The following is a 27183-nucleotide window of genomic DNA, read 5'->3' as shown; positions in this document are numbered from 1 at the left end:
TAGATTCAAACTTCATGCATTTCATTTACTCCTTAGGCTAGACAAGGCCTTAGAAGCAATCCTTTTGGATTAGCTTTGAAGCACACTGTCAGAACATCATCCAGGAGCTTATGCTGTCCTTGCTTTACATTTTGACCTGTAATTTTGATTAGGCTTCAGTCTCCACTACCAAAAGTGATATTCATGATACAAGGTGACAAAGTATGCTTGGCAACACTAGCTGTCAAACACAATGAAGTAAAATGTAGCTTTGCAGATACACTCCTAAATACTCAAATTGAGGCTAAGAAAACAAAATCAATAGAATATACTTCAAACACTGCATTTATTACAAAGGTGCATAGAGTTTATGCCATTTCTTTTGAATACTTACATTTAAACTACAAACAACATACAAAGCTAGGTTACAATATGTAGTAAAATCAACAATGATTATCTAGTAAATTCAGTACAACAGAATATTCCACTGTATTTAATTTCACAAAACATTTCTGAAACAAAGGCACTTACAGAATTTTAAAAAATTAACATATACTCTTTCAACAGTTACAATTTTAATTCCATTCCCCCTCCCCTACAGCACTGTGGATAGTTTGACATGAAAGCAACAGCTACTTGGACTGATACATCAGCAGTGCTTAAACTAAATGTTTATGGATCAACTTCTCCATATTTTCTATAACTATCCCATTCTCTTAACTATATGCAAACAAGTTTCAACACACTGTTGGGCAACAACTAAATAAAACTTGGTCCTACACATTATTGTTAATGATGATTAATACACCAATAATGAAAAATCTGATTAAGTGCTCCAATTATGAAGCGAGTGGACCTTTTTCTCTTCCTTCAAGAAGTTTCTTAACTGAAGTAGTAATACTACTAATAAAGTAGTTCCTTGTATATTAATGATTCATCTCTTCATTTGTATACAGTTATCATTAGCATATGTTCACCAAAGGAAAGGTGTAAATTTTCAGGCTCCCTACATTTTCAGGTACCCTATCCCTCATCTCCTCCCACTGCTCCACATACAGTGGTGTTCTGGGCAATTTATTTGGTCTGCGTAACATCTACACCAAAAATTCAGATTTGAGGACTTCCACTATTGTTGCCACTTTACTTTGCTTCTATTTTTGCCTTAGGGATGATGGCAGATGACCGAGACGACTTCTCACAAAACTGCAAATCTTCCTTTCATGACCCAAACATAACCCTTCTAACACTGCCATGAACTGTATGCTTTATCCCCATCAGATGGAGGAAAGGAAAAGCAGTGCAGAGTAACAACCTCATGAAGCTCAGCACTAGAACACTGTACCTGTGCTCACCGGCTGCATCTCACTGGTCAGATTCCATCCAGGCAGCTGGCTAACAAAGGTGCTGGAATAGTCTCTGCCCTCCTTCTATATGAATAAACACAAGCCATAGGATCTATAGCAAGGGAATTATTTCCGCAGCTATTCAGTGCCCTCCCACACATGAAAATTCCAGATTTCTATTCATCCTCCATACAGGAGACACTCTCCATTTTTGGTTGTTCTCACATAACTCCTAACAGTGTAGTGAAGCATTGCCCAATTCTTTGGCTTACAAGGCAGGAAGGAGGAGGAACACACAGATGCAGGCCACACATGCTCTCTGAGTGCCTCTTGGCACCATTTCATGCTATTGACTTCAAGCCTCTTAGAGAGGTGTAACAGAGGGACAAGGTTGTCATGAATCTTAATGCTAAAAACTTCCTACAAGTTTCTTCTCAAATGCCCTGAAGAATATATTGGGGGAAAAAAATTGGAATAACCCGGAAGTAGACTCAAAAAAATCAGGAAAGAAATAAGGCTGCCTTTGACAGCAGCAGTTTCCATCCATCATATGAGGTAACACAATGCCACCATTAATGTTCTTCAAACAGTAACATGTTCCAAATGTAGAATCACAGGACAAATGGCTTAATGGCCTCTCTAAAAAAGTAATATCAGTGTGAAATATGTAAAAATTATTTCGATATTTATGTCACAGTAATACATACAACAGACTAGATAGCTCTACTGAGGAATAACAAATTGTATTCAATGTCAGAAAACATAAAATTGTAGAGGACACTAAAAAAAAAAAGTATCATGATTCATTCAATCAGTACAAGGTGTACAGAGCCAAAAGCCTTCTGAACACCGGTAACAGTCACGAGGATGTCTCAAGATGTTCCATAACTGCAAGCACTATCTTCTTGAAAACCCAGTACCTTACCATGACCAAGCCCCACCACTCTTCCCTGATTTCTCATTCTCTGCTCAGCTTTGTGGGAATGTTGAAGACAAAAGAGAGGTTTAATCTCTACTGTGTGTTGGGCTGGGATTTCTTATCTCCCCTGCATATTATTATTCAAATGCAGACTGAGTTTATAAAGATCTATCATTCCTAGGTTCCTGCCATCTACAGTTCCCACTACAATGACAAACCCTAAGCATTTAAAACCCACAATCTATTTCTGATATTCCATCACTCCTGTAAAATAAATTCCTTCCCTATGATGAGACAGGACTGAACACTGGCAGGTACTTCTGGTTAACATATGGTTAAGGTGCTAATTTTTCTTTCAAACTCATCAACAATATATGACTTCAGTAAGCTTGTCCAATAATACTTGGACAACAAATACTTGCCCAATAATTTTTATGAAGAATTCTCAGGTTTTCAGCTTTTGATCCATTTTGTTCTAGTAAGTGGCAGAGAGTTTGGGTTTGTTATTAATTTCTAGCTATAAATTAAAATGGCCTGAGAAAACACCCAATGAAGGCACAGTTTTTAAGCCTTAAAATTGGGAAAGACAACAAGGAAATTATCAACTCGTGCTATTTAGCACAGAAAAATGCAACTAGTCCAAAGACAACTAAACGTGGTTTGCTACCCCTTACTGAAGCAAATGTGCTTCAAAAAAGGAAAATTCCCTTTTGAAATGTATTACATTGTAGTTTACTTAACAATAGTAACTTCAAAACAAGCAGAACATACATAACGTATCAGGTAGTTTCTTAGAGATTAAGTTTTTATGTTTTAATACTGTGCAAAAAATTGCTACAGCTTTGGGTGTTTGATAATGCTCATATTGGACCATTCCTTTCAAAATTATTGCACAGCAAATATTATTGTGGTTCTTATTTCTGAAGTACTCCTTCTTCATGCTTTTCTCATTGTATGTAGAACAAAATCTCTTTTTGCTTGAGGTATAAATTAACAACTTTTGCAAGAAAAATACTCCTTCCTCGTACTCAAAGCATTTAAAAATGATAGTAACTTTCACTTTACTTGGACAAAAAGATTGCTGTCTTCCAGAAAAATATACTACAGTTGCACGGTGTAAACAGCACAAATCATACTTTAAAAAGTTTTGTATGCATAAGCACAGAAGATGATCTTTTTCAATAGGTGGGCTTCTGAGGATCCACATAAGCAGGGTTGTAAGGGGGCTGGCTGATTGGGTAAGGTGCTCCAGCACCAGCTGCAAAACACAAGAAAAAACAGATTTGTAAAATTTACATTCTGAATTCTGCATGTATAATGGCAACTTCTGTTTTGAGCACATGGTTAAGAGGATCAATTTACCTAGCACCTTAACTGGACTTGAGAACAGTTTGTGTTAACTCAAAGCACCCACATTTCAAAAATAAGATCACAAAAACCTGTTCTTGTGGTTTGGGTTTTTTTGGATGCTTAAGTGAACGTGTGTATTCTGGCAGCCATGAGGACACAGTTAGCCTTCAGAGGAGAACACTGTCTAAAGAAAAGGAACAGATCTGGTCCAAAAAATACAGCCAGTGGAAGTCAGAGATGCATAAACAACAGGATATACCTGATAGTATGCAGAGAAGTGAAACTAAACCACTGGGCAAAAGAAAAAGGGCTAGAGAAAGCATCTTAGGATTCCTTCAAGGAAAATGCTTTCCTGATAAGTGTCAGAGTTAATTAAAAAAATTAAAGGGAAAAAAGTATCCCACCGCTACCAAGCACATTAAAGAGTCTGACTTGCATACTAGAGGTCTATCACTCAGAAGATACTCTCATTTTCTAATATTCAGAAACAACCTGGTCTCAAGTGGCATCTTCATTTTCAGGTCTGCCAAACAGCACAAGTTAGTTCAAATAGCACAGCACCTGATCAGATTCCTGGAACGTGCAAGTGTGGTTATCTTTTGCTGATCTTGTAAAGTGAGTGGGTTTGGCTCTTGCGTGACAGAGCAGGTATTCTCTCCCTTGCATGGGACCTAATTAAGAGATTGCCCCTTGGTTAATAGGCAAGAGAAATAAAGAAGAGCTCTCGCTTTGAGGCATTCTAAACCGGCAACATGGGAAGTGCTTCAAGGTTTTCCCAGAAAACAAGATAAAAATTAAGAACTAACAAACCAGCAACAGTTTGAGAAACCAGAGAGTAGGAGAAACAAAATGACTAGTTTATTGGCTCCTTCACATGACAAAGATGAAGCCAAAGCACTTTGGGATAATCTCATAAAACCCATACCTTCTTCAGAATTTACAACAGAAAAATAAAGTCAACAGTGTTGCCAAGTCAGCGTTTATACACAGGGGGCTGGTTTGCACATTATTATTGTGCAATTTCTAACTGGTTTACAAATGCTTAAGACCATGAACAGCCATTTTATACTTGAGCTGTCATGAAAATCCAAGGGCATTATCTACTATTCAGAACTACATGTTGCTTGTTACTTAGAAGGATGAACAGTGTGGTTTGTAAGAGGGCTTGAAGATCCTAGGACTTTAGCCTCTCTGAACAGCCAGGAACCAATTGTTCAGAGAACAGCTATTATCAGTGGAAGTGGGAGCAATGGCAGCAATAAAGCTCAAGAAAACAGTGCTACAAAAAGAAAAGCAGAAGAAAAAAGATTCCAATAATTCTGTTAGTCATTGGTAAACTTGCCTGAAGTTGGTCAGAGACTCTGTATTCTATAAACATAGTGATGAACTACTAAGAAATGCCATCTGTGTGTAGACTGAAACATCTAGCAAGTATCAGATTAGCAAGAGTATGTAGAAACACCCAACTACTATACCTATGTTAACTGGACTTTGATTTTAATATGACATTTCAGCTGAATTAGTGAAACATTCTAGTGGATCCACTGACAGTCCCACATACCACCAAACTTTGCCAATACAGCTCCAGCTACATCTCCTCTTGCAATCTTTAACATAAAAATGGTGATGGGGAAATTTCAGCAAGAATGAATCACAGCATCCACCATAACTTGAGTTTTACAGAATCTGTTTACATTTACATTAATATAGTCATAGAAAATAATAAATGTAAATAATACAAGAACGGCTCCAAAGCAATTGTCTCTTTAGTTACTTAAGAGATGAAGACACACTGAGCGCTGCCTTACCTGCCATCGTTTCATGATAAGCTGGGGGTCCTGATGGCTGCATAGGGTAAGGGGGAGGATACTGTGCAGGGTACGGTGCTGCTGGCATTCCCGGTTGTGGTTGGATAGCCACAGGCTGATACCCTTGATATGGGGCTACTGGGTAGTTGGGTGGCACTCCCTGTTGTTGGGGATAGGGAGCGTGAACCACTGTAGTGGCAGTAGTGGTGGTCACAACAGCTGCGAGCAAGCAAAAGGAACACAGTTAGTGCTGGTGGTTCTAGGAGATCAGCTGGGACAGACACAACAGTAACGTAAAAAACATTCTCTCAAGATCAATTTCTCCCTTCAAAATCTGGGTAATTTCATTTTCTAAGTTCCACAAAAGATTTAGAAATGCATGCCTCTAAATACCTTTCCATTGATCTCAGTGGCAATGAGAGCCTTCACATACTGGGATAGCAGCCAACTTACCTCCTCCTTTCTCAACCACAAAGAGCAAAGAATTTTTTTCCTGGCCTCTTCAAAAACCAGGAACTCAAGCCTGCAGACAAGTTATCTATCATTTGGTATGAGAAAGGAAAAACTGCTCCTTTTTACATGTTATTTGCTTCTAAGGATTAAAAGCAGATGACTAGCTAAGGAGCTTCCTACCATGACTGCTCAAATCAGTTTCCCTTTATATGTTGTCTACACACTAATACCTCTGTGTGTCAGTAGGTCTTTCTCTAAATGACAGTCAGAAAGGCAAATACACATTAAATAATCAATTTTTGTAGGAGCTGATGTTGGATCATTGGTTCACATCTCTTATTGGAATAAGGGAGTATTAACACTTTCTAATAAACTGCAATAATCTGTTTTCAAGATCTCCTTCCCCTTTATGCCACAATTACAGACTTTGCTCAGGATTACACTGGTACAGTCCTGGGCCTTTGATGTATTCTTCAGGTATATTTTTAGGAGACTGGGAAAAATTTTACATTTCATCCTATCTATCCCCTGCTTACCTAAACAAATAAGCTACAAAAAAACCAACCCCCAACACCCCCCACCCCCAAAATCCACACAATGGGGTGCTGAGGAAAAAGAACTTCTAAATGCTTAGAAAATAGTCTAAAACATCTCTCTGCAACTTCACTTTCTGAAGTAGCTTAAATGCTTATTTTTAACATTTAGGTATTCCAACTTCTGTAGCAGAGAGGTAAGGCAAGATTATTTTCACCTTTTATAGGAACACAATTTTACGGGGCGGGGAGGGGACGGCAAACACCCCAAAACAGTAAGTCTTGTTCAAAGATGTGAAAAAGAAAATAAATATACAGGTACTTACGCCGTGGTCTTCGACATGCTTTATACAAACAGCAACACGAGCAGGTGAGGCACAGAATAATAGTAATTACAATCACTGCACACACAGTAACTCCAATCGCAACAAGGGTTCCAAAACTGCAAAAAAGATACCACCAGAATCAGTAGGAGTCTTTCCCACAAATTTGTTACTTTTTAACCTAACCTTCTGCAGCCAACACATTGCTCTTCCTCCGATTTTTTACTCTATTTCATGCATTTGAGTAAGAAACAAACTGTCAAATGCAGTGCTACATGACATCAAGTCTGCTAAATCAGTGGAAGCTGACCAGCCCCTCTCAAGAGCACGCTCCCCATACGTGAAAAGGACCCACCATGAGTCTTTGACCCCCTCAGTTTAATGTGACCGTGAGTCTTGTTATTTTAGGGCAACTGCATGTCCCTGTATGTATTCCAAAAGTTTAAAGCGATAAGGTTTCAAAACCACTAGTCTGATGACTTCATTTTTCAAGCATTACTTGACTGCTCTGAACACAGAGGTAGGCATGACTGAAATGGAGCACCCCAGACTTTGGGGTGACAGCAAGTTCTTTATATGTTTGTAAGACCTCCCAGGCCCAATCTTGGGACAACCATGGTACTGAGCAGACCTCTCCATGCTGCAGATTCTTGGCAGGCTCCTTGGCATTTGTAAACAGTTGTTTTAGCAGTCATGTTTCACATGGTTTGAAAGATCTTAACTTCTGCCACCTTTACTGCAACAAATAGTATGTTATGCTACGTTACGGGAGACAGAAAGACTGCCTAAACCACCAAAACCTAGTGTAGAAAGGCCAAAGATTACACCAACTTTAAACTCTGTAATGATTATCAAATAGAGGTAGATGTAAAGCTGCTGGAGATAGCTGTTTACCACACAGGGAAGAAAAGGTAACTCTGCAAAGCATTAAATATCCAGTGACAATTCCCTTTGAAGTGTTAATTTACAGGATTCGTTTCCTACAGCCTGCAAACAATAAAGCCCTTCTTCCCTAGAAGTCAAAGACTCCAGCATTTTTATTTCTTATAAAATGCACCACGCATCAGTTCTGGGAACAATTGCAGGAAGTAAGCTTTAATGAACAACATGCTCTCAAGTAACAACTAGAGAGCTGGCTTTATATCCATCCTGTTTTTGCTTCTTGAGAGATTTCAGCTATAGAACATTCTAGGTTTTTTCCTGTTCAGCTTTAAAAGAAGTGACACATCTCCTAAACCTCCAACAATTTTCGCTTGGCTATGAAACAGCCATCAAATGTGAAAATTGTTTTTGAGTATCAGGCTCTGAATGGTTAAATCACTGACATAAGAAAATGTAAATGTTCTACGCCTAGCCCAGAAAGACCTGTCTTCCAGAGGAACTTAACCCTCTAAGCTGGACACTGAACATAATCACTGACAACTAGAACAAGTTCAATTTAAAATGCATTTTTTCCCCCCCTAAGAGAGGATCCATCAATTTCATTCTGTTTCTGCAATAGCTAAAGGAAAAAACTTGGGTGAAATCTCTTTCAAGAATCTGAACACGGATTTTATCTAACTGTATCTAACTTGTGTATTGATTTTGTGAAGTACTAAATGTAATGCTATGGGTTTACTCCTGAAGTACTCTTCTGTGGATCGCCTGGGGTCACTGCACCAAAGCATTACATGTAGAACGGGAACAGGAACTGCTGCAGCCTCCTGAAGTCACAGAAGCCATGTCAGAAACGCTGCCGGGAAAGCAAACAGATGATTGCAACACAGCTGCAAAATGCAAAGATGCATGCGTGCTTTGTCACGTTGATTTGCACCTTTACTGAATGTTTCTCCCATGCTGACTTGCACACACAATGTATTCCTAACCACACGGCTTTTAAGTGCTCCCCCCACCCTCACCAGCATTAGTTTCACTTCAGCACAGTAAGTTCACAACCAGCTCATCTCCATCCAGAAATCCCATTTCTCTCAAGCATAGGATAAAAAAGGAAGATATAAATGCAATTTCAAGGGGTGGGGAGGTGGAAGAGAGATAAACGTGCACAATGATACCACATCCTGAAACACAGGCTGCCTCCTGTCCAAGAAGCCAACAGCAAACATACATCAAGTCAGTTTGAAAACACAAGCTGAATATTTATGTGGAAAGATTTAAGAGCAACCTGTAGAATTTAGATTAATTATACAGGGTCCTTACTAGATACTCACTATATACACTCATACATACACTTGGAGAAGAGAGAAGCGCGCACAATGGATTCATACATTAGACATAACCATCTTGATTGCAATGTTCACCAGGAACAGCATGTGACAAACTATGGACACCTCTAGGAGCTGCAGGACAACAAATGTTAACTACAATTACTACTTGTGGAGTGCCAACAGCATTTTCCTTGCTCTTGTTCCCACTTCTGTATCAACCCCAAGAAAGCTCTCTCACTAGGGAAGTTAACATTTCCATTACACACAATTATTACCAAGCAACATGAGCAGAGCCAACAAAAGAAAAGAGTCCTCTTGGTTCTTCCTCGGGCTTCTTCCCCAGTAAAAGGAGGAAAAAAATTGCTTGCTAGTGAACTATGCCAAATAAAAATATTCTTGTGTCAAGGAAAGAGACTAGGCCTGACAGAGACAACTAAAATTCTCCACTTCTACAATGAACCTCTTGGAACTTTAGGAAGGCTGGAGAAAATCAAATTAACCTAAGACATGGATAAAACAAAGTAGAAAAATGTCTACTCATCAAATACACTAGCACAGCAGGAAACTGGCAGAGAGCCCTTATCTTTCACAAACAAATTCAGTTCTGATATGACAGGAGAGAAAACAACACAAGTACATCTGCAGCCAAACTGGCCACCAACAGATAAACATTCATCTGTTTGAAGTATGGGCTCCATTTGCTTATTTGTAATAGTTTTCTGCTCCCTGTAACACATCTCATGTCACTTTTCTTATTAGAGATGGTAAATAATGGCAAAAGCAAAGCTCAGGAAAAAACCCCCCACCATATCCTTATTTTCACCAAGTTGTTAGAGACATCCTGGGCATTTTTGTAATTTGCCTGTGTGTTTGCTAAAATGACAGGACACATATTTAAAGTACAGGTGTGTCAGGTGTGGTTCTAGAGTGTGGTTTTGTGTTTGTGTGTGTGAACACTGTGATTCAGTTCTACCCACTGAAATACTGTGTGATTACTACAGACCAAAATTATAAGCTTTCAGAAACAGCCCAGTGAGTGAAACAACTGTCAGGAGTTGGTTCTTCCCAGAGTTTTCCAAGGAGTGTACACAACTGGATTACTGGAAGCATTTTTATCACCTACTTTACAGCAGAAGCATAATTTTCCTGCCAGTGCTTGGGCTCATGCAGACTAATGTCCTGAAACGGCAGAAGGTAGCATGACACAGAAAACAAAACAGTATGTGCTATCAACTTGCTGCATCAACACTTTCTCTCAACAGCAAAGGTCTTCAAAAATATTTTTTTTCATAACAATTTCTATTGATAATCAAAACTAGCAATACTCTTTTGGAACATCTGAATTGTCAGGCACTACCTTACTGTAATAATATCTGTTCTTTTACTGCCCAAAGTCTACTACACCCTGAGCACTTCCTGAACATTCAGTAATATCCCAGTAGAACTGCCGAAAAAATCCCGCCAGTAGAACTGCCGAAAAAATCCCGCCAGTAGAACTGCCGAAAAAATCCCGCCAGTAGAACTGCCGAAAAAATCCCGCCAGTAGAACTGCCGAAAAAATCCCGCCAGTAGAACTGCCGAAAAAATCCCGCCAGTAGAACTGCCGAAAAAATCCCGCCAGTAGAACTGCCGAAAAAATCCCGCCAGTAGAACTGCCGAAAAAATCCCGCCAGTAGAACTGCCGAAAAAGCACAGGAAGGCTACCAGGAATAGATGATGTTACTCAAGTGAGGCCAGAATGGTGCTTAGCATGCTTTACTCAGTGAAACAGCTAAGCTTCAGGAGATAAGATATCCCAGATACTATATAAAGGCTCTCTTGCAGTGTGCTAGCTCCAGAAAGCCTATACTCCTTTCTTAAACAATGGAAAGCAATAAAATTAAGCGAGAGTTTTGATGAATCTGTCTAAAAGGACTCAGAAAATATTTGTAAAAAAATATATTCACGAAGATAATTACTGTTAGCATTATACATAAATGAAAAACAACACATGAGGCATTATAGCTTAAGGATTATTCCACTGAATGGTTAACCAAGAAATAAAATAAAAAAAAAAAACAACCAAATTAAAAAACCCACATCTTATCCCCTGCATTCTGCAAACAATGTCAGAGTGCAGAAGTCAGGGTGGCCACAGCATCAGAATGCTCTACTGGCGTCACAGTTTAAACACGGGTTTCCAGACTCCCATGTTATATATACCATAGTCTCTAAATAAAGCACACTCTGTAATAAACAGCTTGAGCTCATTCACTGTCATTTCCTGCTTCCTTCTCTTCACATAAGAAGTAACTTTTGCCAATAATTCAATAGAAAACAAAATTAAGAACCAAAGCTAACAGCAGTTTTACTGCAGCAGTGATAAGCTGCAACTTACAAAATCCATGGGAAAGTAAATATGAAGAGAGAGCTCCCTGCCCTTTCCTACCCCCACCTCTCTCCTTCCTTGCCCTACTCCACTGCTACCCCCTATTCTCTCACCTTTGGAAAGCACTAAATGGCACACGTAAGGAGCATACCTCACAGACTCACCCTACCTTCAAAGTTTTCTAATTATTCAAAACATGTATCAGTTCACATAAAGGGACCTATGAGATTAGTGACTGTTTTACCTCTTTTGGTACTGAATGAGATGCAACAAACATATTAAAATGTGAGAATCAAACCTGGGATCTAAATAGTACTATTTGTAGAAGTTAATTCTTAAAGCAGTTGTTGTTCATATGGGAGATCTCAATCTTAAACACTGTCAAGTGGAAATAAAATGTAAAATGCTTTAAGTGTATTTAAGGCCTTTTAAAATATCCAAGTTCTAATTCCAGTAATATATTTTTAAACTTCCTTAATAGTTTGAATCACTTAAGTTGGCAACGTTTTGTAAACCCTGCTGTAAATAAAGTTTTTGCATATATATGCATTCGTGACAATGGGACACACTGCAAATTTTGTCTTTAAAAAAGAAAAAAATATCTAAATGAACAAGACCACTTAGTTCTGACAGATTAGTTTAAGCAGCCCATTTATTTCGCAAGTTTTAATCCAAGATTTGTTCCATGCTACAAGAAACATGTTGTCAGGGTCCTTTTCAAAAGCATGGCTGCTTTTAAAAACAAACATTTACAAATACAAAGTTGTGGCTGTAACACAGGGTGGTCTGGAAAGACCTCAGAAGATAATTAAGGCCATTCCTAAAAGTCCTTACAAAAATTGAATATATTCATATCATCTTTACTGCTCAAAAAAAGGATACAGTTCCCAAAAGTGTGACAGAATGGTAAATGTCCAGACTTGCCTTGACTGAGGTATAAGGCACTACCTAACAAGTCTCCAGGCTGAGATCCTTTCCTAAGCCCAACATTCTAGTTACAGCCATACAGTGCCACATACTGGCTCTAAAGCTTAGCAGGAAAATAAACAATATAATTTGTTGGGCTTTTTTTAAAAAAGGAAAAGCAATATGACTTCCCAAGCATCTTTCAGAGGGATTCGTTTTCACAGCTTTACAAACAACACACTTCCTCAGTTTACTATTCTAACATGAAGATTCAAAACATAAGAACCATTTTGCTAGATACTCAAAAAAGACATTTACCGTTACACAGAAAGCAAACTCCTGTGAGGTTAATACAGAAAAATATTAGCATGACTTTAACACTTGATAGACTGACCAGCCTATTTTAGCAGAGCTGGGTTTTGAGCCATGGGAGGTTCAGCACATGCAAATCGAATTATTCACCGCAGAGTTAAGTCCAGGTGCAATCACAGCTACTTGCTGGTACCAGCCATGGCCTGCTCCAGCCATTTTACCCAGGAGCCATCTCCCCAAAACGAGATCTTTACATGATCAAGAAGTGTCTAAGAATCGAGGGCCCAGTGATTCCCATGGTGGGCAACAGGAAGCTTAAGATGAGAGACAATATTAAAGCAACAACAAAAATGCCATGGTAAACTGCAAAAGTGTTCCAGAAAAAGAGAAGACTTTTGAGAAGTTTTCTAAATATGTACGGAATGGGTCCTTTTTCTATTTGTTCAAATAGGAAGCTCACGTGGGTTACTTTAAGCCCAAAATAATAAACTTGAATTTCATACACAAAGACCTCTTGAAATAAAGCTAATTACTGGGGTTTTTTAAAAGACACCAACTTCTCTTTTTTTTTTTCCAAGTAACACGTAACAGGTTTAACTCAACAAGTTCTCAAACAGCCTATATAAGAGCATGGCAGGGAGGGAACTTCCTGGAGTTTGTGGTTTTACTCAGACATATGACACCCAGATCCAACAGGTTATTATGGAAGATGTATACAAGCATCTCTTCTTCGTCTATAAACAGTTCACTAATACTAAATATGTCTTATTTACATAAATCCCTTTGTAATGCACACTAAAAACACAATTTTCCAGGAAATCTACACAGTTTGTAGACACTTGATAATAATAGCTACAGGTAACTGGTACATTAAAAATATGCATGTAACAAGGGGAGATGTCAGAGCCGCAGTCAGAGGGACTAAAGTCTTTCATCAACAGTGTAAGAATTAACACTGCAGCTTCATTCAAGTCACAAGACAATTTCAGACAAGTCCATTGGACTGTCAGCATAAAAACTGTCCTTAAACACAATATAAAGCATTTGCTTCTACAGGGAAAAAAAAAAAATGCTCCTTTACCAGCAAAAAGAGAATGTAGATTGATTAGAGGCACAGATATTTAAGGCAACCAAAGTGAGTCAGTTTCCCTCCAATGGTTAGGATCTCAGTTCAACAATGCAGGATGATAGCCCCCACGCTGATTAAAATTTGGGGCCAACTTAAAGGCAATGGGAGGGATTTTTCTGAAATGCTTAACTGAATAGTGATAACAGAATAAGTTTAACTGAAAAAAAATTAAGTACAACAGAAAATTTTCCCCACATAAACAACTGCAATACTATGAGAATTTGCCTCTGTCAATACCATACTAATTCTAAAAAGCAGATTTAAGCAACTGATTAGGAACTTGGCAAAACAGTTTTAACTTTAAAAAAAGATTTTTTTCTGGTAAACTGCAACCTGGTATATGACTTGCCAAAAACAATGAAACTGAAATCAAAGGAAGCTTAGACTAAGTTACACCCACCAACTCTGCTCACCATATAACCCAGCTATTATATGAAACACACCTCTTTCTTTCCCCACATTAATCATATGTGATCACATACATAAAAGTTAGAAACACCGTGTTCAGGCAGGAGCGAAGTTAAAACTAGGTAAATTAATTATCCTGTACTACTATGAACTGACACCCTGCCTCACTCTCCCTCTCTTCAGAAGTATTACTCATCCAGCACAATGAGGATCATCATGGAAAATCTTACTGCACAAGTAAGAACAGACCTCTGCAGTAGAGGCCACATCTGGCTGACCACTACTACTCTTTTTAAATGGCATTTGTCATTAACAAAATGAAAAATCAACAAAATCAACAAATAAACAAATTAACAAAAAAAAAATAATCATAAACCCTCACAAAAGTAACTGATGACTGGTTCCTTCCACAACCTAAAAAAAAAAAGGGGGTTTTAAGTTTACCTCTCAGTGGGATTGAGAACCAGAGATCATGCTAGTAAACAGAGAGGAATATCACATTAAAGATGAATTGTATTACATGTTTTAGTAAAAACAGACTGCCAAAAGACCAATCTTGAACAATGCTAACTTCCTGAAACTCATTTGTCCATTTCACAGAAGACCCCACAACTGCAGTTTCAAAACTGCATTTTCTCCCGTAAAGGAGAGAAATGTTCTTCTCGAAAAGGGTATTTTCCTCCTCCCATAACATATCTGCAACACAACCTATCACAAATACATCTTGCTACCTCTCAGGCCACAGCTATTTTATCGAAGTATATGAAATGGCAGACTTGGAGCTACCTTTAGAACCCACCTGCTCAAACTTTCATAGATCCTACTAAACAACAATCATGGTCTTTTAACCATGTTTTCAGAGAAGGATTCTCTGTTTCTTGGGCTATAGGGCCCTTCTCTAAGGGCTACCCTGCCTGTGGCTGTTTTGAGAAGCTCCATGCAGAGTCAATCTGTGTGTTAAAAACGTACTGGTTTTAGAGTTAACACTGTGTAGAGGCACAGCAAAGCCCACAGTGTTAGAAGAGGGAACACTCTAACCTAGTGAGTACATACAGTCACTGAAGTACACACTCAGAGAAAAAATAACTCCTGAACGTAATCCAGGCGATTAATCTTGCTGTCTCTTTGCATGCTTAGGCCAGGTTGTCTTGGTTTTTGCTGTGAAACAGCCTTTTCTAGTTAGAAGAGCTCTCTTACCCAACCATACACATCTGCCTCCTGAGCCAGGACAACATTTTCCAATCTCTCCTTCCATCTTGGTTTCAGAGTAAATGAACCTGCATATTAAGCCCACTGCCTGAAGCAGGGAGATGAGAAATCATTAATGGCACTCACAACTGCTTTGTCAGCTTTAAGTAGCTTCTTCACTGAGAATACAGTGAACACAAAATCAAATGCTTTATAATGCAAGTTACAATTACAAACTGTGTAAGCTTATATATATATTTACTTTTCAGGCTAGTAAAAAGTATAGTACTATTTTTTAAATAGCTTCAAATCCAAATCTCAATTGTTCCTCAACAAGAAGCAGACATTTCTTGGTGAGATTAGCCTGTGTCTGAATGCAAGCCTCATAGAACAGGCTCTGTATGCCGTTTAACTCACATATTATAGAAAATATTAAAGACCAGTACTGAAAGATAAATCCTTTACTCGTTAAATAGAGGCTGCTTACATTTCTAGAAGTTCTTTTCCAATTTCATAATTTATTTTCTCATCATTTAGCAACCTATTACAGATGCTGGAGCATCAAAATACACTTGTAAATTGAAGTCCCTAATAGTGACAGGGGAAGAGGAAGAGAAATGGGGTATAGTTCAATATCACAGTATTTTTACCTTGTCTGCGGAGAAAACAAATGCTTAGAAACACCTAAACTGAGAGACAACAAATTAGGATAATCACACCTTCCATAGTTAGAAATTCACTGTTTCTGACCACTTATGTATGTAGCAGTCTACTGCAGATGCTGCATTTGAATCAAAAGCAGGCACAAGGACATGGATTTTCTCCATTTCACAAAAAGAGAATGAAGTCACAAGACAACACATTGATCAGTCCATGACAAAACCCGAATAAGTGCATCCCCAATCTAACAAGAGCGTTCTGTCTCTGCCAACTGAAGCTTTCCAGGAAGACTGTCATTCTGCCTCCCTCTTCTCACCACGTAAGGATGAACAGCCTTTTCTCAAGCATTACTGTATCTGTTACACAATCCACTGTAACTTCAAGGCAGAAATGAATTCAGAAAGAGTCCAATTAACTGCATATAAAGACAGTTTGAAGGTTCATTCCCATTTAGAAAGACTGATATCAGCTGCCCCAACTATTTATTTTCTTCTGTAACTCTGATACAGATGTTCTGAATTGCTCCACCTCCTTAAACACTCAAATACTTCACAATTAGTTGAATTGTGTATATGACTCATCTAATTTCCTTTTCCAGTAAGGGTCACTATTGGAAAATTGGCATACCAAGGCTAAATAATCTCGTTACCAATGAAAATTATAACAACTGCTGTTCCAGTGAACCAGTGCTCTGCTTTTTGCAGTTTCTTAAAGCAATAATACTACGTACTGCAGAACAAAAGGGGGGGAAAAATTAAATTAACCTTACTCCTCACAATCCATCTCTGAAACCAAAACAAAGCAGGGGAAAATTCACTAATCTAATTAAAAGGGAAAAAAAAAAAAAAAAAAAGTGAAACAACTTCCAGTAGTAAATCCTTGCAACAACGCATTCGCTACCAGCAGAAATTGTAGAAATTGTGCACGGTCATCTTGCATGCAAGCAAAAGTGGTCACAAATTTAACATGTTTATGCCTACACTCTGACCTAAAAGCTGTGAATGATCTTTAAGGACTGATCAACAACAGAAAAATCCTGAATCTGAGTTAATGCTGACTTTGATAACTTTCGTTAAATGCTTACATTTGCTTCCAAAATGCAGTGTTCTGGGAAGCAAAATCCTTTCAAGTACTTGAAAGCACATTATTAAGACACTCCAAAAGAAATGTAATCTGTTGCTTTAAAATGGCCAAAACAAGAACTGCTTGCACTGTGAATTACACTTGATATGGTTGCCCAAAGTGCCTTGCACCCCTGCCTCAACAGCACTCAATAATCAATATTAATTACTGAAAAATATTAACATTAAAGGACACTAATAAAAAGAAACCTACTAAAACCTCGTGCTTTGCGCTTGCACTTCTGCAGAAGACCTCAGAACACAGCAAAGTAAGCACAAGCAAACTAAAAATTCCTCAGGTAGACACAAAGAAAAACATACACACCACCACTAACCCTTCCCTAACACTGTCCATAGAAACAGAGTGTAATGGTGGCAAGTTTTCCAAGCAGGGAGACACTCCAGCTCACTCAGCCTGGTGGAAAGTCCACATGCAGTTTTTGACAAACCCTCAGAGAGGTGAAAATCCTTTTTTTTCACCTCAGAGAGGTAAGCAGCCAGGACTGATGAGCTACGTGCCAGAGTGGTAACTTGCTCTAGGAATAAACCCAATGCAAGAATGAGGAATTAAATGCTTTCTGACCCTTAATGCCAGGAAACCATCATTTCCTCCTTTTGAAGAGCAGTGTCAAAGGTAGTATTTGAAACTCATGAGAAAGAACAGGGCACTAAATGAAGCTGCCCTTCGTTACCTCTCCTCCTGTTATAAACTGTTCAAAGACTATGCTCATCTTGCTGGGAGACACAGAAATACCTCAACAGACATCAACCCTCCCCTCCACACAGTAAGGTGTTAAATAAACACAGTCATCAAGAAACGATGTAAAAGTTGTCTTTGAAAAGAAGTAGCACGAAAGGGTGGAGTATACCCTGAAGGCAGAAACCAGGGACAACTCTTGCAGAAGGAATACAACTTAGTGCTTTGTTAAAACAACCAACCAACCGCCAAACCAATACCAATCCAAAAAGCAACACAAAAAACCCAACACATACCACACAAAAGCCTGGGCATGTCTGTAATGAAACAGAAACCTACCGGGTGGCCCACTGACTGCAGTCACAAAAGTCCTACTCACTTGCATTCCTGACGTTGAAACACCCTAAATCGAACACCTGAAGTCATTAGTCACTTTGGAAAGTTCTGGGGATCTGGAGTCACATCCGGGTGGCTTTTCAAGGGTGATATTTCTGTGAATAATTGCCATCTTTCTATTAACATTGCCTAACCAGCAAGTTAAGTTTGATGTTAAGTCTAGGCTTTTGCACAACACATTAATATTTCAAAGCTGTAATGTAATTGAATGGGAAAAGATAAATGACCCATTTTCTGAAGGTGAGTGATTTTCTCTTTTTAGACATTCCCTAGCTGAAAACAAAGATAATTAAACTAAAGCAACTTAACCGCTACTTCCCAAATGTTTTCTGCCATTTACAAAGGTACCTTTGTGGACAGTGGGCCTTGGTTGCAATTCCTTTAAGGACTGTGCAGGACCGTTGGTTTGTTTTTTAAAAGACTATATTCGTGCATTTGCTGTGCTTTTAATAACTACGTTTGCTAGCATGGAAAAAACATTTATTGCATTCTATATTTAACCCTTCTTACTCCAGTAGATTCAATATCTCCGCAGCCCCAAAGAGGTAGAAGGTTTTTTTCTCTCTCTTCACTAAAAATGCATCAGGAGTGGACGCCGATTGCGAGATGCGGCCGACGCGGGCTGTACTCCAACCACGCATCTGAAGATCCGTGGCAGCTCCACCAGCCTAGCAGAGAAGGGGCATCCCTCCTCGAAAATATTATCTGCACCAACCGTTTCCTCGTGGCGGACGGCTAGTTCGAACGAGACCCAGGCTCCAAGACGTTCATTTACCCCAGGGCAGCGCTGCCAGGGGGTCCCTCTAGCCACGCTGCCTCCCGGCGCGGGGCGCTCCGCGCAGCCCTCCCGGAGGACGAGCTCGGCCCCCAGTCCCCGGCGCGGGGGCCCTGCGCTCGCACGGCCCCGCTCGCCAAGGGCTACCGCGCCCGCCGAGCCCCCGCCAGCGCGCCGCGCCGCTTACCCCATGCTCGCCACCGCCGCGGGCCGCTCGCCCCGCCCCGCGCACGTCACGCCGCTCGCCCCGTCCCCTTAAGGGCGCCGCCGAGACGGCCGCGGGGTCCCGCGCACCTTCCGCGGGGGCGGGCGGGGCGCGCCGCGGCTCCGCCTGGGGCGGAATTCACCCTCGTCCTCCCCGCGCTGGGAGAGACTGCGGCGTTGTACAGCAGGGCTCGGGTGATCACCAGTATGGCACTGACCTAAAAGAATTTGTTTTGCCCGAGATTGAAACGGAGCAAGAAATATTGACGAAAACTACGTGCAAAAGATGCTAAAAAGACAGGAAGTACCCCAGACAGAAGCAGCTTGTTGTACTGAGCCACTGTGGAGTTAATCTGTCAGTGTGGAAGGGCCTAGAGCAAGCACTGTGCTAAGGCTCCAGAGGACAACCTCCCCTCCGGAGAGAAGAATCCCAGCTATGACTGTCCTGGTCTAAACGGCAGGATCTAACCTCTTCCTCATGTCCCCACATCTCCAGGTGTTCTGACATGTACACAGAGGTCGAGCGCTTCACGTTCTTCACACACAAATATGTTTTCACATTCTGTCGGCACGCACTGGTCACACAACAAAGAACCTCTAAATAAATAACCATTTTAAAAGCTGAGATTTTGCATGGCTTACCTGGGGCCGGAAGGAAAGTCATCATCAGGGTCCGAAAAAAACTGCATGTAATTTATGTTGCTTGAGTCAGACGTCCTGTAGTAAGAGAATTCATCTCAAAAATGGAATTTATGACTTATTCAAGTACCTAAATTCCAAATGCCTATGAAAGGTAATGTACAGTAAGAAGAGAGATTAATTTGTCATCCTCAGAAGAATAATTAAATAGGGTAAAATGATTTGAAAATGCTCAAGAAAACACACTAGTTCATGCATTGATTTGTCCACCTCATTCATTGTTCCCATTTACAGGTAAATTACACTAACACAGATCCCTGACAGAGCCAGATATAGAGCTGAAAGGTCCCTTTAACCATTAAACTGTGTAATTTTGTCATTTGATGACAGAATTATAATCTGCTGTATACATTGTTTGCCTCATACCTTCCATCAAGCAGATTACACTGAAATTGTTGTTCTTCACCAAATTTTAAGAACACATCTGAGCAACAGTATTGAAGCATGCAATCTCCACAGCAGAAGTCGGGACAGGATTTTGCAGGTTGTGCCTCGCCATGACGATCAATATATGCCTGACAGTCCTCACCCAAGACTGAAAAAAAGGCAAAATCCAATAATTGGTTACTAAAGAAATAAGCATATAAAGTCTCTTTCTCATACTGACCAGCTCACCTAGATTAGCATTAAAATATGTTTCAAGTATTTTGGCTGTGCCTTACAAATCAATTATTTCCTTTAGAGTAACGAAAGGCACACAAACTATCTCATCTTTGTTAAGCAGCTCTTCCCAGCTGTTCACACATACATGAAAGACTAAGCTGCATGCAAATATACTTAAAAGATGCCCTGTCTGGTGATACTCTCTTCACTACATCTGCTAGTGGCTACCAAATTACTTTTATAGACTCAAAAAGAAACATGACTACCCAGTTATGTTAAAAATCACACAGAAGCCCTAAAAACAGTTAGAAAAAAACATTAAATTTCTCATAGATATTTGACTTGATGCAAAAGATGCAACACAACAGCATTCACTGTAGATTTGGATTTCCATGTGACTGGGTTGTTTCTACCTTGTTGGTTTGTTAACTTCATGGAATATCCTGAATCTGTTAATCCATGGCATAAAACAGAGATATGTCATAAACCAGAGATTCGTAGGACTAAAATCAGTTGAGTGGCATCTTCCCATTGCAAGCATCAACCAGTGCAGCTACAATGGTAAGGAAATGGAGATGTTCATGTACTAGCATGGATTGCTTAGGGGACATCCTGGGTTTTTCAGCATTGCATTGGGCTGATACATTCCTTAACACCCTAGCTGTTTTCTCTCTCTCTTTGCCCTCTCAAGCTTGAATGACTGCAATGTGAGAATGGTGCATTAAAAGCTTCCAACCATCACATAAAAAATACTTCTCAAAGCTTAAGCAAAAAGCATTTCTCAAGAAGAATCTTTGGCAAGACTATTATTACATTTTTCAGTAAAAAATGCTGCAGTCAGCTGGTTTCTATTCCTCAGTTTCCTTCTTATCACATGATCACCTTAACAAGATAGACCCGGATATATTGCTCCTAAACCACACTCCACCCAACAAGCTCAAATTACTTCAGGTATAGCTGTTCAGAGAAAGCAAACAAGAAGAGGCAAAGACAACAAATCATGTTCCTTCAGAAGAAAAGTAAGGGCTATTTCCTAGAGTATTTAAACTGATTTTGCCATTTGAAAACTCAGTCTTGACCTTCTGGCACCAAGATATACCCGAATATTTCCACCAACATTAAAAAGAAAAAACAAATGTGCTTATGATTTAGATGTTCATTAAACACAAACAAAAAGGATCTTCTACCATACCAATACCACAGTACTTCTACTAATGTGTTAACACATGCTTGTGTCTGGTTCACCAAAGTTTTCCTCTGCAGACACACGTCACCTCTCTCCTTCCTGTATCACCAGTGAGGAAATAATAGGTAGCTAAACTGATTCAAAAATATCTTGTGAAATTACAAACAAAACAAGGCAACCAACAAAATCACTTCCTCCATCTCGCAATAGCGCTACTGCAGCACAATAAAATAACAGAAACCAAAGGTCTAGGGTAGTTCTCAGGAGGCTAAACTGACGCAATGAGGTCCAAGCACACCAAAAAAGAAGAATGTGGCTCATCTACTTTGTTCCTCTCTTCTTCCATCAGCTGTGGCACCCACAAGACTCTTCCAGAGCTCATTCAATTCACCAGCTGATCAGCAGATCAGCTAGGGGTTTGTGGGACTTTTTTTCCCCAGTTGGTTTTCTGCCAGGTTAATGATCCAAATTACCTCAGAGGAGGTCCAGTGTACACCTAACCCACAACAACACAAGGGCAAAGGCTCAGGGAGGCAGAAGTTACTTCCTCTTTTGGTATTCCTACTACTGAGGGGTTCATCCTATCCTGCAAACAGAAGCCCGATGATTTCACACAAGCAGTACTGTAAAAACCCTTTAACAAACTGATCGAGTTCCATCTCAAGAGCAGAGATGCTAAACTATTCCCACTGAAAGTCCCCAACCATTCCAAGAAGAAAACTTCCAACCCCATTTATTCAAGGCCAGCTTGCATACAGTTACTGCTTTAGCTCTGTCACTGTAAGCCAGCTTAAAGATTCCTTTTTCTAGTGCTCACCCTTCAAAGTACTTACACATAAAACTGACCCTTTCAGGCACACTTTAGCTCAGCCTCCAAAGTGTGAACCTTTACTACTCTGACCAAGTTAAATAGCCTCTTGCATATCCACTAAATATTGCACTCACCTTTCCTGCACATTTGTGCAGGATTTCATCCATCAAATGGATGATGCCACTGATGCAATACAATAACAAGAGAGCTTCTCCTTACTGATACTTCACCTGGTAATATCCTATGATTACATTTTCTTTTTCTCAACACATGACAAAGTTGGGAAAGACTAGATGCTCCATCCTTTAAGCACAGTAACAACACAGCTACAAAGAGAGCTGCTGAAAAAAGCCAGTTATCAATGTTAGCACCTGATTGCTCTGTATGGACTCAATTATCAAATCAGTTTATATAAGCAGTGCTGTTTATACAATATGATCACTTAACACCCAAGTATTTATCTTATCTTGCCATAAAAGGCTAAAACGTACTGTGTCAGGGGTGAAAAGGGGAAGGTTTTCAACGGGAGGCATCAAGAGCGCCTGGCAGCCACTCCGTGGTGTTCTCCCCCGAGAGCCCTCCCTCAGGTGTATCACAGCCCTCCTTGGGTGGGTCCACGCAGTCACTAGGGCAGTAAGTGCTGCTGTCTAGCAGCGCACACCGGCGTCACCCAACACCGACCTCCGCTCAGGGTGACTCTTCTCTCGGTGAGCCCCACTGCACCGAAGCCGCGGGCACCGCCCTCGGGCGGGCTGAGGGGCGCTGCCCCAGGCCAGGGGACTCCCCGTGCCGGGGGCCGCAGCGCCGGTGACGGAGGAGGGCGGCAGGAACCCCCAAACCCGCCTCAGAAAGAGACGCCGGACCCGGCCAACCCTCCATGAGGGCCGGACGCCCCCACCGGCCCCGCCCTGCTCGCAGCACCCGGCACCCCCCGCCCCTCAGCCGCCACCCCGCGCTCACCGGCCGCCGGCGGCAGCAGACAGAGGAGGCCGAAACAGAGGGCGCCCCGCCACGTCGCCATGAGGGCGGCCGCTTCCCCCTGGGCGGGAGGGAAAGCGCGGGACGACCCGCCGGGAGAGCGGCCCCGGGCAGCGCCGCCGCGCGGCGGAGGGAGGAGCGGGGAGCGCGGGGTGGAGCCGGCCCCGCGCAGGAGGAGCGGGGATGGAGCTCCGGCCGCAGGGCGAGAGCCAAGGATGCTCCCTCCCAGAGTGTGTTCTCAGGGCACCGCGGAGCTCACCGCCCCAGCACTAGTGGCCAGGCAGCGCCGGGGCCGTCACACGGCTCCCCGGGACCCGAGAGCAGCTGCCCAGCACCGGCCGCATGGTGGCATCGGGCCCTGCCACCAGACAGGCAGCATCGGGGCAATATCTCGTTTCTCCGGCACCAGAGACCAGCAGCCCTGGCACTGGCAGCACGGCAGCGTCAGGGTCCTCCTCTGGCTCTGTGGCACCAGGGACCGGCAGCCCCAGCACTAACAGCCAGGCAGCGGCGGGGCCATGCCATGGCTCCCCGGTGCCCGAGAGCAGCAACCCCAGCACCGCCAACCAGCTGCCATCAGGGTCTTCCTGCAGCTCTCCAGCTCTCGAGAGCAGCAGCTGCTCCAGCCTCAGTGGGCACGCACAGAGATGGGAGCGATCCCGCTTGCAGCGTCGAGCCCCAAATCCTCACAGCTGGCCCAGACACTGACGCGGGAGCAGCCGTGCACCATCCCCATGTGCTGGCCCTGATCCCTCTCCACTGGCACAATAAAGTTGGCCGTTCATCTCTGCCCTGGGAGATTCCATGCTCATTTGTTGTCTTCCTCCTCCCTTTCTCGAGGGGCAGTGTTACGGGCTGGGTCCAGAGGGTTGTCTCCTCCCCAGGCCTTGGCAGCATCTTGCCCAGGGAGCTCCTTGCGGGCTGGCCTTGGACGGCTGCCCAGAGCCATGGCCACATGCTTCGGGCCTTGCTGGCCCCGCAGCCGGCTCAGATTCCCTGGGGAAAGTTCACACAAGCGGCAAAGCTACGTTTCTTCACAAGTTCTGCTCAGTGTCACGTCTGGAGTTGTGACGTGAAGACTGCTGCAGATTGTCTTGCTATGGTAGCCAAAGGGCATTCCCATTGCCCAGTTCCAGGGCCTGTTGCCCACCATGATTGTGGCTGTACCAACTGAAGGCTTCCTTCTTGCAGTACAGGCCAAGAAATCCTTTCGTGTAGGGCTTGCAAACACCTGGTAAGGAATTTACTCCACAGAGCTGAGGGGAGCCAGAGCAGTACCTGTTACTGAGGGCCTGAGTCCCCTTGTACACCCCTGAGGACAAAAAAAATCACATGTGTGATATACGGGAGGGTAACAAGGGGCCGGGGCAATGGGTGTCATCCAAAAGGATTTCCCTCCTCTTGGAGACCAGCAAGTACCTTTCTAGTGCAGGGAGGAGAAAGGACTTGGCTGCAGAGTCACTGCTGAACAGCTCTGCGGAAGGTGGCGGCAAACCAGAAGGACGAATGAGAGAATAATGGTGACCAAAGCAGGAAGGAAATTCTGCCTGGTGACTGTACAGACTTGAACAACCCTCTGCTCTTCAGGCAAACTACTGGTGGTCTCGGGGTGTGTGCGTTAAGGGCCTTCCCGAGAGGCCCTGATGCAGTGTGCAAGTCGACTCCTTCCTGGAGGGAGCAGCTGTCCTCTCGGAGGCAGGCAGGGGAACCAGGGAGACCTGAGGGGCTTTTCTGCCACAGAGAGGCAACGAGGAAGGAAAGCAGGTAGAGAGGCTCCAAAAGAGAGCTCGGCGGCAGCGCTTTGTCCTTCTGTTCTTGACTGCTGTGACTGGGAAGACGCGAGGTGTGGACATGGCCAGAGCAGCTTGTGCTCTGCAGGGGGATAGCGATGGGCGCTCCGAGACACTCCCCAGCACTGGAGCTCCAGTGGAGCTGCCCAAAGAGCTGTGGGCATGCACAGCCCCGCTCTGAACCCAGGGGCTTGTTCCCTGGCACCCTTCACCTCTGTCGGCATCGAGCTCACGGAGCTCCGTAACGCCCAGGTGTCGGAAGGCCGAGCGAAATCTCAGCAAGCCTGGTGAGAAGGAAACCCCAAGCACCAGAGTTCTTCGACTTGGAAGGCGGCTGGTAGAAGAGGATGGCTGAGGCCACTGGGAAGCCTCCAGTCCCTCTCAGCAGTGTCAGCCTGCTAGTATCGTAGAAGGGCTTCTGGGGATGACAGGTTTCTCTCGGCCCTGAACTGAATTTGGCACCTGGATTCTCCAACACTGGACTTTGCATTCCTTTCTTCCTACTCTGGTTGTGCCTCAGGCACCATCTGTTTTCTGTCTGGCTGTCGCAGGTGAATTATTCAGAGAAGTAATCATTGTGGGGTTAACCAGAAGGCTTTTATTAGTGATTAAGCGATGGTCGAGTGGTAATTAATCGATGGTTGAACGAAAAGCAAATGGTAATCGAATGGTGATTAAGCACACATTGAACGGTAATGATTCGAATCATAGAATCATGAAGGTTGCAAAAGACCCTTGAGATCATCAAGCCCAACCATTAACCTAACGCTGCCAAGTCCACCACTAAAGCATGTCCCTAAGTGCCACGGCTACATGTGCTTTGAATACCTGCAGGGGTGGGGACTCAACACTCCCCTGGGCGGCCTGTTGCAGTGCTTGACAAAACTCAGCCCATCCACTCAGCCGGTGCAGATCCCTCTGCAGAGCCTCCTGACCCGCAAACGGGTCAACACTCCCACCCACCGCCTCCAAAGCTGCCCCACAGCCACTTGCACTTTCCTACCCCACCAAGGACAGGCTCACGCTGACTCTGAAAGGCGGTTTATTGCCATGGGAAAAGGCCGTTTCTGCCGTGACTCCCCAGCTTGCGGTCCCGCTGCTTTTTGCTCTGGAGGCAGCGCATCAAAGCTCTGAGGAGTTCAGGGGAAAGATGTCGGGCCACCTGCGACATTTTGGTGCCGGCCTGAGGCCCTGTGCTGTGCCCCGGCCACCCACCGCCTTGGAGCCCAAGCCAGGCTCAAAGGTCGCTTCTGCCCCTGTACCGGGGAGCCCAGAGCCAGTGTCGGGGCTGCAGATGCAGCCTCAGCGGGGCGGCGCGGAGAGGAAGGATCCCCTTCCCCGAGCCGCTGGCAGCGCTCCCGGGGCCGAGGGCAGGAGCAGAGGTTTCCCTTGGCCGGGGCTGGAGCCCTGGAGCCGCACGGCCCGAAGAGCAGCGTTCGGCCAGCAGTGCCCCCCTTGCCGGCTGCCCCGCGGGACCTGCCGTTTGGCTCCGCTCTTGCTGCAGGAGCAGCCGCCCCGGTTACGCGGGTGCCGAGGGCTCGGGCCCAGCCCCGGCACGTCGCACCCACCCCTGTGCGGCGGCGGCCGTCTCGGAGCGGGTGGAGGAGGCCCAACATCATGGCCGTGCGTGTCGGGCCTCGCTGGCCCCGCAGGCCCTTTTGTTTCCCCGAGGGAAGTTCACCCCCACCCCGGGAGCGGGGTCCCTGTCCCCGGGCGAACAGTCTGGCTCGGCACGGCCTGACCGCGGAGCGGGTTCCTCGCACGGCCGCCCGGCGCCGCCGCCCGTCTCCCGGCAACGCGGGCCGCGCCCGCCCGCCCGGCATGGCCCTCGCGGCTCGCCGTAGCGCGGCGGCGGTGGCGGCGGTGGAGCGGCCGGGCCGGCGGTGAGTGCGGCGGCTGCCGGGCCTGGGCCGCCCCGCGCTACCCCCTGCCCGGCCCTGGCAGTGCGGGGCCTCCGCTGGGCTCGGCCGGGGCTGACCCTGCTGCCGCGGGGCTGGCGGCCGGGCACGGGGTTCTCGGGGTTGCGGCCGCTCTCGGGGA

At 43.5% G+C, this 27183-nt stretch overlaps 2 protein-coding genes across 3 annotated transcripts in view; one reads left to right on the top strand and one right to left on the bottom strand.

Moving 5' to 3' along the window:
* Positions 1–308: 308 nt before the first annotated feature.
* SHISA5 (shisa family member 5) lies at positions 309–23442 on the bottom strand. Its single transcript, XM_074914749.1, has 6 exons — positions 23336–23442; positions 20142–20310; positions 19719–19793; positions 6712–6827; positions 5400–5618; positions 309–3499 (listed from the first exon to the last, which is right to left on the bottom strand). The coding sequence occupies exons 1-6, from the start codon at positions 23394–23396 to the stop codon at positions 3420–3422; spliced, it is 720 nt and encodes a 239-aa protein (XP_074770850.1). The 5' UTR covers positions 23397–23442; the 3' UTR covers positions 309–3419.
* Positions 23443–26948: 3506 nt separating this feature from the next.
* Positions 26949–27183, top strand: part of RNF123 (ring finger protein 123) — a 51638-nt gene continuing 51403 nt past the window's right edge. For both annotated transcript variants that reach the window (XM_074913997.1, XM_074913995.1), the window contains exon 1: positions 26949–27026. The gene's annotated coding sequence lies outside the window, so the exon portion shown is untranslated. The remainder of the gene's footprint in view (positions 27027–27183) is intronic.

This window comes from Athene noctua, chromosome 10 (genome assembly GCF_965140245.1).
Source record: "Athene noctua chromosome 10, bAthNoc1.hap1.1, whole genome shotgun sequence".
NCBI lineage: Eukaryota > Metazoa > Chordata > Aves > Strigiformes > Strigidae > Athene > Athene noctua.
The sequence above is the reverse complement of the archived record's forward strand: the minus strand, read 5'-3'. Positions and strand labels throughout refer to the sequence as shown.

Coding starts and splice junctions, on each gene's coding strand:
- SHISA5 (XM_074914749.1), bottom strand. CDS start 23,396: ATGGCGACGTGGCGGGGCGCCCTCTGTTTCGGCCTCCTCTGTCTGCTG. Junction 6,828..19,718: donor GACTTTCCTTCCGGCCCCAG/GTAAGCCATGCA, acceptor TCTTTTTTGCAG/TTTTGGAACCCTTGTTGCGA. Junction 3,500..5,399: donor TTATCATGAAACGATGGCAG/GTAAGGCAGCGC, acceptor TGTGTTTTGCAG/CTGGTGCTGGAGCACCTTAC.